We start from the raw sequence: 15004 nt of genomic DNA on the forward strand, positions 1-15004 counted from the left end.
CTGGAAATAAACAAATATATAATTATACTTTTTTGGTATTCATTAAAAATAGTCTACTTCACCACAAAACACAAGTAAAATTATAGCGTTCAAGCAGACTTTTGTTATTGTTTACTATGCTTATATGGAACATTAAAAAAAATTGTAAGCAGATCGTAAATATACCCTTCTGAATATATAATAATCCTATTAGTAAAACAAACAACTAAACTTTTTGCGTTTGCTGGAAACACCCTATGTAGCACACAACTTTTTATGTAAAAGAACTTTTAAATTTTAAACGAAAAAGTTGAATTGCCAAGAGCAGTAGGTGAAGTTGTGGTCACGCAAGGTACTTTACAAAAATGTTTTAAAATTTCATCATGTAAAGATAAATACCCAAATAGAGTTTGAATAACCGATTTAATTCTTACTGTTTCAGTTAATTTAAACATTACCCTAATATTATAAATGCGAATATGGGTTTGTTGGTTTGTTTATTACCATTTTACACAGTAACTACTCAACCGACCATCATGAAATTTTGTACACATACTGTTAGGGATGTAGTAAAGAAAGGGTAACTTTTATCCAGAGAAAAACATAATACTACCGAAGGTCAAAAAAATTAGTTTTGTGATCTTTGACACGTACTTACTTAGGAAATCAGCGGGTAGAACCTACTCTAAAAACAATTTATATTAAAAAAATTATATGAATGCGTTTAAATAAAAAAACAAACCCAGTAATTAAAGAAACTAGGATCATGATTTACGAGGGTGGATTGATAAGTTTCCGGCCTAACCAAGAGATGACGCCACTAGGCCTACCTTGAGGTGACATTCTATAGTACCATCCTTGGATAGCTTGTAGCTATAGTTTCAGCCCGATCTCCTTGCTAGTGTAGGTTTGACAGCACGCTGAACAAGACGCCTCTGTGGTTTTCGTAAAAATGGAAAAGCAGGAAAATCGTGCTGTCATCAAATACTTTTATTTGAAGGGGTTAACGCCGAAGGAAATTAAAAAAGAGATGGACTCAACACTGGGGACATCCTCCCCGTCATATTCAACCGTTAAGCAGTGGGTTTCCGAGTTTAAAAAGGGTCGTGTGAGCACCTCTGATGGGCCTCGCTCAGGACGCCCCGTTGAGGTCACAACTCCAGATATGATCGAAAAAATTCATCAAATAGTGCTGGGAGACCGCAGATTGAAAGTGCGTGAGATAGCTGAGACCTGTAAGATGTCATATGAACGTGTGCAACATATTTTGCACCAACATTTGCATATGGAAAAGCTCTGTGCAAGATGGGTGCCGCGTTTGCTAACAGTCGACCAAAAATTGATTCGAAAAAACATTTCTACCGCAAATTTGTCATTGTATAAGCGTAATCCAAGCGAATTTTTGCGTCGATTCGTAACCGTTGACGAAACGTGGGTCCACCACTACACTCCTGAAACCAAAGAACAGTCTAAACAGTGGATTGGACCAGGGGAACCAACTCCAAAGAAGGCAAAAACAATTTTTTCGGCGAACAAGGTTATGGCTACTGTTTTTTGGGATGCAAGAGGTATTATATACATTGATTACCTTGCAAAGGGTAATACTATCACTGGTCAATACTACGCAGACTTATTGCAACGTTTGAGCCACGAGGTGAAAATTAAACGACCTCATCTGGCGAAGAAAAAAATCTTGTTTCATCACGATAACGCACCAGCGCACACGTCAATCGTTGCGACGGCTAAAATCAACGATCTAAAGTTTGAATTGATGCCGCACCCTCCTTACTCTCCAGACCTAGCCCCGAGTGACTATTTTCTGTTCCCTAATCTCAAAAAATGGCTTGGCGGTAAGAGATTTGCGGACAATGAAGAAGTAATCGAAGCTGTAAATGGTTATTTTGAGGAGCTTGACGAATCAGTCTATAGAGATGGCATTAATAGACTGGAACACCGCTATGAGAAATGTATCAGCCTTGGAGGAGATTATGTTGAGAAATAAAAAAAAAAAATTTTTAAAAACCTTGTTTTTCTTGGTCAGGCCGGAAACTTATCAATCCACCCTCGTAAAAGGATAAAAAGAAATTCAAATATCAATATTATATAAAGCTACAAATTTTTATCAAAACATAGACGATAGTTACCATAAATTTGTTTTTCAGTAATAGTTAGTTATTTTTGTAACTATTAATCAATAGTTATTGTAGAGATCAATAAACATTAAAGTTGTATTTTTGCTCACCTTGCGATGTCGCCCACTGCTGTATATCTTCGTATCTCGTGTATGTGGCATCGGAAGCTTCGGTACACATGTCGCTTATATGCGGGGAAATAATCGACGATCGCCCCAAATCGACACTGTAGGTCATGGTGTAGTTTTGGCGTCCGCGATCTTCTTCAGGAGTACGAATTGTTCCTGGATTCTTTTGTCTTAACTTTGACATTGCGTCCGATGATATAAACGCGTCCCTGGTTGTGTGAAAAATGAAACACATCACCTGATATTGGCTCTGACCTCTCTCCTCTTCACCCAAAACTAGAGCTTTGAGGATTTGGACCTCCTGGAAGGAAAACGAGAATTGTTAAAAGCTCTATTCGTTATTAAAATCGAAAAATTAAAAACTGTAAACTAAAACTATATTTTAACTAACATTAACTATCTTCCGTAATTACGGAAGTAGAAGCAGGGGTCTGATGCAACACTACAACCTATGTATCACTCTTCTATCTGTGCATTTCATTCCTACATTTTTAAGAATATTTAACATCTTGTCCCATTTAACATTGTCAGAAGTCTTTTCATGGAAAGTTGAGCTAATTGTACTAGGTATATGTATCGCATTATCCCCGTCTCTCTTTTTGACACGGCTACTAATACGTTCCGTTTATAGTCCTTCGGGACTCCTCATTTCGTTAATGTGACTAACTAGTCTATACCTACATACGATTTCAGTCCTCTTGTCCTGCATGTTTTGTGATTCCTGCCTGTATCCAATCAATATCAGGTGCCTTATTCTTCTTTAAGATTTTTAATGCTAAATCAAAGTTTTCTCTCATTATGAGGTAACATAGCTTACCCATCTCCACTATTTTCCTTCTCTAAAATATTTTTTTTTTCGCCTGCGTATAAATAATATATAATATTCTTTTCACCTATTTGCCTCTTCCTTATTTTGTATTAAAATGATCCCTGCCCCGTTTCTTATATTATTACCACAGTACCCTACTTCCCTAAAATTCCTAACTGTGTAAAATAGGGCTAAAAGTATTTTTATTAGTAAAAACTATACTCCGTTTAGTAACAGGTATAACCATAGAAGGCTTTTTTACGGTTCGGTTTTGAGGCCAATAGTCTATATAGTCAATTCGATAGTGAGGCTTCTGGTTAAGATACATATTAATGAAATGTAAATGCATTATTTTTAACAGCACTATTGTAAATATTTAACGAGCACAATTGTTATTACTTGCGTGATATTCGTGTAAAAGAAAACAGGAATTTTAATTTGCAGAGGAGTATTGTGTGCAATTAGGGGTGGCTAAGCATTTCTGCAATCAAAGTCTGGCAATAATTCAGTTAAATGAAAAGACATTGCGAAGCACTAACACCACTAATGGTTTCAATTCAGCCGGCGTTTCCGCAAAATAGTTGCCAGTTGAAATAGCCGTGCACCTTGAAAGGCAATCTATGCTGGATCGGCGGAATGGTAGGCATTAAACGTTCCGTTGCAGCAGTTTAATGGCTTACAACACAAATTGTTTCGTGGAGAATCAGATGTTGTGGGCGATCATTGTGACCGCATTATATATACATATATATATACCTACCTAGGCACTATAGAAATACGAAAGAACTAAAACAGATTTCGCACGAACACGAATTCATTAGCCATTCTGTTACCGACACGTAACTCTGAAGCCACTTGCACCCGTTTCTATTAATGTTAATTATAAAATATATAGATTCATTATAAAGGTGTATGTTTGGAGCACGGCGCTGTACGGGTGCGAAACATGGACAGTGGGCGCGGCGGAAAAGAAAAGGTTAGAAACGTTCGAAATGTGGTGTTACAGGCGAATGATGAGGATACCGTGGATAGAGAAAGTCAGAAATGAATAGGTATTAGAAAGAATAGGAGAACAAAGGACTCTATGGAAGTCAATAAGAAATAGACGAGATAGGTTGGTAGGACACTTTGTCAGGCGTGAAGCTCTAGCCAGAGACATATTAGAGGCAAAAACAGGAGTTAAGAGGAATAGAGTTAGAGTTAGATTAGGATGTTGTAGTTTTAGGGAAATGCGAAGATTAGCTCAGGATAGGAATGAGTAGAGGTGCGTGGCCAACCAGTCTTAGGACTGGCGACCTTATGATGATGATGAGATTCATAATGATCTCGCTCTACTTAATAGAAGATTTTCGATTTAGCCTTACATAACAGTGAACAGTTTTTATAACAAACAATAATGTTAAATAATTAAAGTCTGACATCTGACAACTGACGTCTTTTTAATAATATTCGTTCTACTATTAACCTCAAATATCTATAGAGGGCGACAAATTGTCACTTTTTTGATATATTTGGTCATCTTGTTATATAGTTTTCAGCAACTTTTAGTTTCGTTAGTAGTTTTATCAGACCTGGATATGCTGTCATGATGAGAAATAATAAGTTTCAATAACTATCAACCTGTCGTGGTTTTGACAAATTATTGACCATGAGCTTTTAAGCTCTTGTAGAAGAAATTAAAGCAATTATGGGATGAAAGGTTTTTAATTTACTTTAAGTACATGATTGTGTGTTAAGCAATTAAAAACCTTTCACCCCGGAATTGCTTGAATTTCTTACATACATGTAACTAATGTTAAGGCATTACGTTCATGCATAATGCATAATTCGGTGAGAGTTTGGAATATTTCAACCTAGCCTTTTTGAAAATATCATTTGCCTCTCTCAAAAGTGCCCCAAACTAACCGAACTCTCCAAATCTTTTGATCAAAGCGTAACACCCTCAAAATTGCATTTAGTGGACTTGCACTGCTTTACTAATGTGAAAAAATAACTGAATGGATTTGTACGAACTTTCGTACATCATGTCGCATTTTTGAAAAGATGAAACCACCCCTTCATATAATCCAAAACATTCAGATTTGGAACTCCGGGTAACTAATTAGAAAAAAATACATAGGTAGTTAATATGCTCCTGTAGTCCTAGTGAGTATTTGGATACGAAACATTGAAAATATTTCAAGACACAACGATGCATTTCTCAAAGACGTTAGATGAAAATATTAGATAACAGAAAATGGATACGATTCAGATACATAGACAATATCGATTTTATAACCTGTCGTGTTCAGGTTAACAAATAATTTCGATATCTTCAATCACATGTCAACTTGTACATGTATTGGGTAATAACGGTATATAGCTATTTACTTAACAGCAATTCAGAAATAGCGTTTACGTAGGCCGCAGGAACATGTAATATATCCACATATGTATCTATCTCGGTATTCTACGTTCATTAAAAAAGAGCGCAGGACGATAGATAATAACATAATATGTATCTCAGTGAAATTTGTGTGCAAAAAGTTCGAGTTGATTAGTTGTTATCAATGAACTACATGTAGGATATGATATAAGGCAGACGCGGGGAATCTTTTATATATACATTACATTTCCGACTTGTGAAATTATAGTTTTTGTTTAGTTCATTTAGTATCAATTCGAGATGATTTAAAAACTACAAGTTNGGTAGATACTAAAAAAGATTATAATCCGTTGTTTATTCTAATTTAAATTATTACTTCGCAAATGGGTGAAATTTCCGGTAATACCTCTATTTATTTAACCCTCTATTTTGGCGATCATAAATTATACATTCCATTTATTTCAATGACGTGTACAAATAAAGTGCGTATTTTGAACACTGCAAATGTCATTTTTAATACTGCGAAAGCTGACGAACAGTAAATGCGATTAGCGATTCACAACGTCGAAAATGTGAAATTGGGAACATATTTTACTAGTCCTGTATTTGACGTAGGTATAAAAGCAAACACTGTTTGTATGTCTATCAGTAGGTAGATTGATTGTACACGAGAATAATAAATAATGCAGAGGCTTTTCCAGAATGTAAACAGGCTGTGACAAGTTTCACTCGTTCATTAGAAAATAAAAAAAAACTGATTTTCATCAACCAAAGAAGTGGACATTACTGAAAGTACCTAATAGTCATTCTTCAAACCTACGGGAATTATTGATTGCGTAAGCTATTACCACTTGTTTGTACTTAAACGAAGTTCGTTACATTATGTGGATACTTTTAGGAATATTAACATAAGGAAAAATAATTTTACTGTACAGGATAATTAGAAGAATCGAAAATTACACTAAAATATAAATATTTTTTTTATCAATGAACTACATGTAGGATATGATATAAGGCAGACGCGGGGAATCTTTTATATATACATTACATTTCCGACTTGTAAATTATAGTTTTTGTTTAGTTCATTTAGTATCAATTCGAGATGATTTAAAAACTACAAGTTATGAAAGACCAAAAATGCTGCATCGTTGTAATTATTGTTATGCTTAACAAATGGCCTAATCTAATTACGTTAATTAAACTATAACATAATTAATACAAGGACCAGCTTTGGTATAGGGCGATGTAGTATCAGTTAAAGATTTCAAATCACATACTATATCTCATTAATTTTCAAAATTAGCAACATAACCATCAGAACGGCGATACTTAAAAGTTAGTTTTCATATCATATCTAAAATTTCTCTTAAATTCTGATACTTCTGGTAAAAATCGATGACATTACAACAGTGGTGACTTCAAAACCGATATTTTCCGAAAATATATTTTCTTATTTTAATCGATGCAGAACAATTTATTTTATAATGTATTGTGTTTCTAAGGGCTCTAAATAAATGCAAATGCATTAGTAACCAGAAGAAGAGTAGAACGAAAACAAGGCTAATTGAATTTTTGAGACGTGATACGAAACCATAAAAGTGTTCTCCGAAAAACCAAAGAAGTGCCGGGTGTGGGGATTAAAATACGCAGAAAACATGAAAGGGCGATGCTGCAGGAAAATTACTTAATATAGAGATCATTCGAGGAGTAACAGCGGGTAAAAGGGCCTATTTTTTCTTCCTTATAGTCCATCATACTTCAAAATAAACTGAAATTACCTCTCGGTTTCAAATCGATTTTGCCTCAAAATAGGAACTTTATGGTAAATAACAACATCTACTCGGTTATATAATAATATGAAAATCATAAAATATAAGCATGCATGCATCATATCATGAATTTCAAAGGAAATTATTTCCTAATCGGCCAAAGTCTAAGTATCTATAATATTTACCCAATTATATAATAAAAAGTGAAATTTAAAAATAATAAAAAAATAAGTACCTAGGTACCCTATATCACGAACTTCATAAAAAATTATTAGTAGCAGTTTTTATTTTAACATAAAGTTATTTTTACATTTTTTACATCTTTAATATCATATCCATATTAACTTATCTTTTCTACCCTCTCCACGACATTTTTAACTTACTCTTCTCTAAGAATATGTATTCCCTACTTTCATCCCTTTCAACCGCTCAGTTATCTTTATATTTATTCCCACCGCTATTCAATTATTTAACATTTTCCTTCAAACCATTTTTTTAACCCGACAATCCTCCTTCCTATCATCATCATTATTTTCTATCCACGTTCCACCTAATAATATTGCGTCATATCCCCTCATAAACTGCCAAAAGCCCCTATTTGTATTCTTTACCCCTACGACGTTTAAAGCCAACACTTTTACATTTTTTAACCTATTCGTTTTGCCATCATTTTCCCCACTTATTTTCTTATTCCAGAGAAAATTATTACTTTCAGTTTTATATCAAAATAAGTACATGACGTATAGATAAATTTTGATGGAATAATTATTATTGTGATTCACGATTATTTTACTAAATACATATATTAAACTCAAGATGCATATTTATGATCTGTTTAGATTTGCAAAGCACCTTAAATAAGCCAGGAGCTCGGCTGTACCAATTTTCATCGACGTATTTTATTTTTGATTACGATCTGATATCACAAAACTGTACCTACATACAAGTATGGAAGCAAAACGTACAACAGTCTTCCTATAAGGGGAAGGGGGTTAATAAAGTCCTTTCTTCTGCACACATGGAGTTTTTGTTCTTTATTTATGTCTTACAACTGTGGTTTTATAATTCTACTTGAACCGATACTTTAAATTATTAATTCTAAAAGTAATTTTTCTATCGTCAAATGTACTTATCGATTCTTTTGAAGAGAGGTATCACTTGAATGTAAAACAATGTCGAAAGTATAACGGAGCGTTAAAATTAGTCGCGTGAACATAACATTTTAATTACTTTTCCCGATGGATGATTATGCTCATCTATGTGGAAATTCAATCTTCCCACTGAAGTAACTCCTGGACCTGACAGTGGCTTACATCTTATTACAGGAAATAACAACTTATTACGGGAGACGAACCGATTTATTACGCCAAACGTATTGGGAATTTAAAGAAATTGGAGAAAAATCTTGGATCACAACACACAACTCCTTAAATTTATTTTTCAATTTTATATTTTCGCTGAAATGGTTTTATTTCATTTTATGCTATAGAAATATTCAATTTCATTATCTAGTAATTCTCCTTTGTCTTTGTACTTATGTTTCAAATCTATTCTCCCTTCAAAATGACTTTTATTGCTTAGCGACCTGAAAATTCCGTATTATTACCTTCTAGCCTCAAAGTTAGTCGAGTACAATTTAATGAAAGTAAAATAGATCTCTCAAAGGTTTCCTAATTAAATTGAATCTAAAAATACCTATTTATTAATATAATGGCTTCGTTGGTGTAAGTAATTAAGTATCTTTTTAAATACATATGTGCTTTACTGTCCAATTGTTTTGAAAACGAGGTAGATACTAAAAAAGATTATAATCCGTTGTTTATTCTAATTTAAATTATTACTTCGCAAATGGGTGAAATTTCCGGTAATACCTCTATTTATTTAACCCTCTATTTTGGCGATCATAAATTATACATTCCATTTATTTCAATGACGTGTACAAATAAAGTGCGTATTTTGAACACTGCAAATGTCATTTTTAATACTGCGAAAGCTGACGAACAGTAAATGCGATTAGCGATTCACAACGTCGAAAATGTGAAATTGGGAACATATTTTACTAGTCCTGTATTTGACGTAGGTATAAAAGCAAACACTGTTTGTATGTCTATCAGTAGGTAGATTGATTGTACACGAGAATAATAAATAATGCAGAGGCTTTTCCAGAATGTAAACAGGCTGTGACAAGTTTCACTCGTTCATTAGAAAATAAAAAAAAACTGATTTTCATCAACCAAAGAAGTGGACATTACTGAAAGTACCTAATAGTCATTCTTCAAACCTACGGGAATTATTGATTGCGTAAGCTATTACCACTTGTTTGTACTTAAACGAAGTTCGTTACATTATGTGGATACTTTTAGGAATATTAACATAAGGAAAAATAATTTTACTGTACAGGATAATTAGAAGAATCGAAAATTACACTAAAATATAAATATTTTTTTTAAATTTATTTAACATAGTGCTTGGATTCTACGCGTTCAGATTTTGCCATTTTATTAAACATCTTTGAGATATATTGAATCGTCGTCTTTATCTGTAGACTGCATCCAAAATTTTATATTGAGCAACTTCTTCTTTGTTTTATGTTTTCAATCATTTTCAAAGTGTTAAAATTTAAATAAAGATCGCAGAGCTTCAGCTCACTTTCATAGATTATAAGATAAAGATTATAAATAACTGCTTGCATTGTTTGTGAAATTTATGTGAGCGACCAAAACTATCGAAAGCATAATTACAAATAAGGCATTGGATCAACAATATTTTCAAAGATGTAATCCGTATAAATTACACTATAAGATACATCTATCTATAAACTTCGTAGGTTAACACGATAAATAATTAATCCATTATAATAAGGTTTCAGAATTAGTTTGGAATGAGGATAAATGAAATTCTCATGCATGTTGTACAAGCTTACCTATGCAAATGGTAGGTAATGAGTAAGATGTTAAGTAAAATATTACTCGTTCGTATTAAATCTGAATTTAAGTCACTACTTGAAATTATTTCGAACATTTTGCATTGATTCTAGGAAATTACGAAATACTTAGATCATAATAAATACATACAAGTATTTAATTTTGAATTTTTGAATAAAAATAGGCTCCTGGATATGCCTGGTATGGACGAAGTTTAATTCTAGACATTTAGATTGCCCATGAGTGAAATTATAAATAAATTATAAAAAACAAAATTAATGCACTGCTTGTATTTTGATATTATATCTATCAACCCGCTCTGTAGAAGTTTCATCGGTTAGGTCAATAATTTATCTAGACTGCTTATGGCATGATGAGATGAAATAAGATCTAAAATGCGACCTGTGCCTGGTATATACTTCAAGGTTCTCAGTAGTTATTATCTTTTATTATTTAACTTTTTGTTCCAATTTTGTCAAATTTATTCTTAAACAGTAACTTTGCCAAATTAATATCTTTCTCAAGCAAAATATGTATATTAAGGGTGGAAAATGTTTCGAAAATTATGGTGTTATAGGCAAGTGAAGAAAATACCGCATATAGAAATAATTAAAATAGAAAGCCATTAGAAAGGACAGATAAGAAGGTAGGGTAACTCCTGGGGCATGAAGAATTATTTAGACATATTTCAGAAGCAAACACAGCAGTAGAGAAAATTAGAGGAAAATCTAGGTAGATTAGATTACTGTTCACAAATTGTTAAGGATGTGGGTTGTTCTACCTTTCGGGAAATGCGAAGATTTACTCAGGATAGGTTGGAGTGGAAGTCCGTGTCCAGCCAGATTTTATCAGAAAAGCCCAATCTCCTTTTTGAGGGCATATAAAATGAAATAATTTCTTGTCCATTTGTCAGTCAACTTGGTTTTTATATTTTCATTTAAATAATAATTTAGACAACGTTTGAGTCCGCTTTTGAAAAAGAAAATCGTTAAGTAGGAGCGTTCTGTATCAAATCACCGTACGCTTTGTAAGGACACTGATGTAATTCAGGGACGCCCCTTTAAAAACCTGATATTCAACCGTAAACAGGACTTACGATTAAAGGGAAAGGTTGAATAAATACACGAGCTACTGAAAGCAGAAAACGTTAAAGTTATAAAAATGTAAATAGGAGCTGTAAGAATAAACAAAATGAGCTCCTTCCGATTCGTTGAATCGTTAAAATTACAACCCTCCTTAAAGTAATAGCAGTTAACCCGGTAAAAAGGTCGTAATCAAAATTAAACCCGTTATCTAATTAATAGTGACGTGTNATCATCATCATAAGGTCATCAGTCCTAAGACTGGTTGGACACGTACCTCCACTCTTTCCTGTCCTGAGCTAAACTTCGCATTTCCCTAAAACTAGAACAGCCCACATCCTTAACTATTTGCGAAGAGTAATCTAATCTAGGTCCACCTCTACCCCTCCTAACTCCTGTTTCTGTCTTTAATATGTGTCTGACTAGACCTTCATGCCTGAAACTTGATTATATAAAAAGTATTTTTTTAATAGTTTCGCTGCATCAAGTGCTTGTTTGATGCTTGGTGGAGGGACAGGATCGTCTTCCTCAGCAACGTACACAGCTGCAGTTCTTATCTATTTCGGCAACTTAGAAAGTACTGCTTAATGATTTATAATGCCGCATTGTTGTCGTTAAATAGAGTGAGCGTGACGCTATATAGAGTGTAATATTGTATAGAAAACAATGTAAACCAACAAAAGTCAAGCAATTTCGACGTTTTAAGGAGTTTGTCGTTAAATCGAGTGACGTTATAAAGAGTTTACACTGTATATACCTTGCTAGCTTTTAGTGCCCGGTGTTATTTGGATAAAGAATGGACAGATACAATTTCGCATTGGTAATGTTAGTTAATTTGACCCATATGTGTATTAGGTATAATTTCTAATCGGGTTAACCTGACCGTCGAGACGTTCATAACATTAAAAAGAATACAGAAATTAGTAAACAATTTAACATTATAAAGAAAGGATCGTATTGGAAGGAAATAGAACATGGTCCATATCGGCCGTCAATACCGACGTGATTAACGGATACCCTTATCACTAAGCTATCGACACTGATTTGCGTGAATGTTTATCTTACCTGTATGTACTCGCATATATGAATTAGTACCTTTTTTTAATTAAGAAACCTAACTAGGGTGCGTGAACAATTCACCAAAGTTTCTTTGCAATCGCATGAATGGTACCAAAAACGAAGAAAAAAGAAAAAAATGCAACGTCTAATTATAAAACACGCTACTGCAGTGAAACTTCTTCAAACACACAAACATACCGGGATAGGGGTTAAGGAATTGGTTTAATGCTATTATTTGTACACTATGAATTTGGAATAATACAAGGGTGTGTCCAGAAGGACCAATTTTGGTTATTTTGTTTTCATTAAATGTAAAAAGCTAAATATTGATATAACCTCGTATAATTACACTGCTGGAAGTGACTGGAATAAATACACATAATGTCGTAGTTTCTAACAGGAGGTTCAGTTTGCTTGGGATTGTTGTGGAATTTACTTGTTTGTTAGTGTTAGTTTATTTATTTAGTGGTCATTTCATAAAAGACTATTACAATAAGGACAATTAGTAGTGTGACAGTGCATTCTAGTAGGGTTCNAAATAGGCTCCTGGATATGCCTGGTATGGACGAAGTTTAATTCTAGACATTTAGATTGCCCATGAGTGAAATTATAAATAAATTATAAAAAACAAAATTAATGCACTGCTTGTATTTTGATATTATATCTATCAACCCGCTCTGTAGAAGTTTCATCGGTTAGGTCAATAATTTATCTAGACTGCTTATGGCATGATGAGATGAAATAAGATCTAAAATGCGACCTGTGCCTGGTATATACTTCAAGGTTCTCAGTAGTTATTATCTTTTATTATTTAACTTTTTGTTCCAATTTTGTCAAATTTATTCTTAAACAGTAACTTTGCCAAATTAATATCTTTCTCAAGCAAAATATGTATATTAAGGGTGGAAAATGTTTCGAAAATTATGGTGTTATAGGCAAGTGAAGAAAATACCGCATATAGAAATAATTAAAATAGAAAGCCATTAGAAAGGACAGATAAGAAGGTAGGGTAACTCCTGGGGCATGAAGAATTATTTAGACATATTTCAGAAGCAAACACAGCAGTAGAGAAAATTAGAGGAAAATCTAGGTAGATTAGATTACTGTTCACAAATTGTTAAGGATGTGGGTTGTTCTACCTTTCGGGAAATGCGAAGATTTACTCAGGATAGGTTGGAGTGGAAGTCCGTGTCCAGCCAGATTTTATCAGAAAAGCCCAATCTCCTTTTTGAGGGCATATAAAATGAAATAATTTCTTGTCCATTTGTCAGTCAACTTGGTTTTTATATTTTCATTTAAATAATAATTTAGACAACGTTTGAGTCCGCTTTTGAAAAAGAAAATCGTTAAGTAGGAGCGTTCTGTATCAAATCACCGTACGCTTTGTAAGGACACTGATGTAATTCAGGGACGCCCCTTTAAAAACCTGATATTCAACCGTAAACAGGACTTACGATTAAAGGGAAAGGTTGAATAAATACACGAGCTACTGAAAGCAGAAAACGTTAAAGTTATAAAAATGTAAATAGGAGCTGTAAGAATAAACAAAATGAGCTCCTTCCGATTCGTTGAATCGTTAAAATTACAACCCTCCTTAAAGTAATAGCAGTTAACCCGGTAAAAAGGTCGTAATCAAAATTAAACCCGTTATCTAATTAATAGTGACGTGTTAAACCGTTTCTGTAAGTACGGAAGATTCATTACATCACATTAGCTATTAAGTAGCTAAGCTCGTCACCGAGAAGGAATGACGTTAAAATTGTTTCAAAGTAAGTTTTTAATTAACATTTTTGTATTTTCTAAACACGATGTATTACCTAAACAACATCATAGTCATAAATTAAACTTAGGTCCACAAGTACCTATCTAATTTTTCATTAAAACATGAAGAAGCTATTTTACGCCAAACTATGTAAAGGTAATTAAGGCAATATTAAAAGGCTCGGATGTTAAATATGGAGCACGAGCACGACCGTGGTGGCATTTCGGTTAAGGGGTTATCTTATTGGATTAGGAAAGTAATTAACGGGGAGCCGAAGGAAATTAAATTGTTAATAAAGTGGCTAGCGTTTTACATATAAAAATAAAAAATTGCTCATAAAAAAAGGTGTGAAAATGCAGTTATTAAATATTGTAGTCAATTAATCAATTAATATAAAGTGGTTTTAGGGCATATTAAACATGTACTATGCTAATTTTTCCAACCAAAATTATGCAATAAATATACAGTGTAAACTCTATATAACGAACATTTTTCGGTGTTATAGAGAATGGTCGTTGAATGGAGAGAAATAAAAGATATTATTTTACTATTCTATAATGATACGCATTTACTAATGTAGTACACATTTTGTAAACGAACATTATTGTTCATACATTGCGTATAGTCTGTTATCTTCGTCTGATGTTTTTTGCTGATCCAATATTTTAATTGTATTTTGTTACGTGTCTTACTCATATCTTGAGATACTGCTGGATCAACTTGATTATATCATCATCATCATAAGGTCATCAGTCCTAAGACTGGTTGGACACGCACCTCCACTCTTTCCTATCCTGAGCTAAACTTCGCATTTCCCTAAAACTAGAACAACCCACATCCTTAACTATTTGCGAATAGGGTAGAGTTCTAGATGATGGTCCCCACCATCATCATCATCATCATCATAAGGTCATCAGTCCTAAGACTGGTTGGACACGTACCTCCACTCTTTCCTATCCTGAGCTAAACTTCGCATTTCCCTAAAACTAGAACAGC

General features: G+C 33.5%; 1 protein-coding gene across 1 annotated transcript in view; it reads right to left on the bottom strand.

Moving 5' to 3' along the window:
- Positions 1 to 15004, bottom strand: part of LOC108736690 (out at first protein) — a 163082-nt gene that overhangs the window by 26487 nt on the left and 121591 nt on the right. The window contains exon 3 of the mRNA XM_018469216.2: positions 2222 to 2540. Within this exon, the coding sequence (XP_018324718.1) occupies positions 2222 to 2540 (319 nt within the window). The remainder of the gene's footprint in view (positions 1 to 2221; positions 2541 to 15004) is intronic.

Source organism: Agrilus planipennis, unplaced genomic scaffold (assembly GCF_000699045.2).
Source record: "Agrilus planipennis isolate EAB-ADULT unplaced genomic scaffold, Apla_2.0 scaffold12, whole genome shotgun sequence".
Classification (NCBI taxonomy): Eukaryota; Metazoa; Arthropoda; class Insecta; order Coleoptera; family Buprestidae; genus Agrilus; species Agrilus planipennis.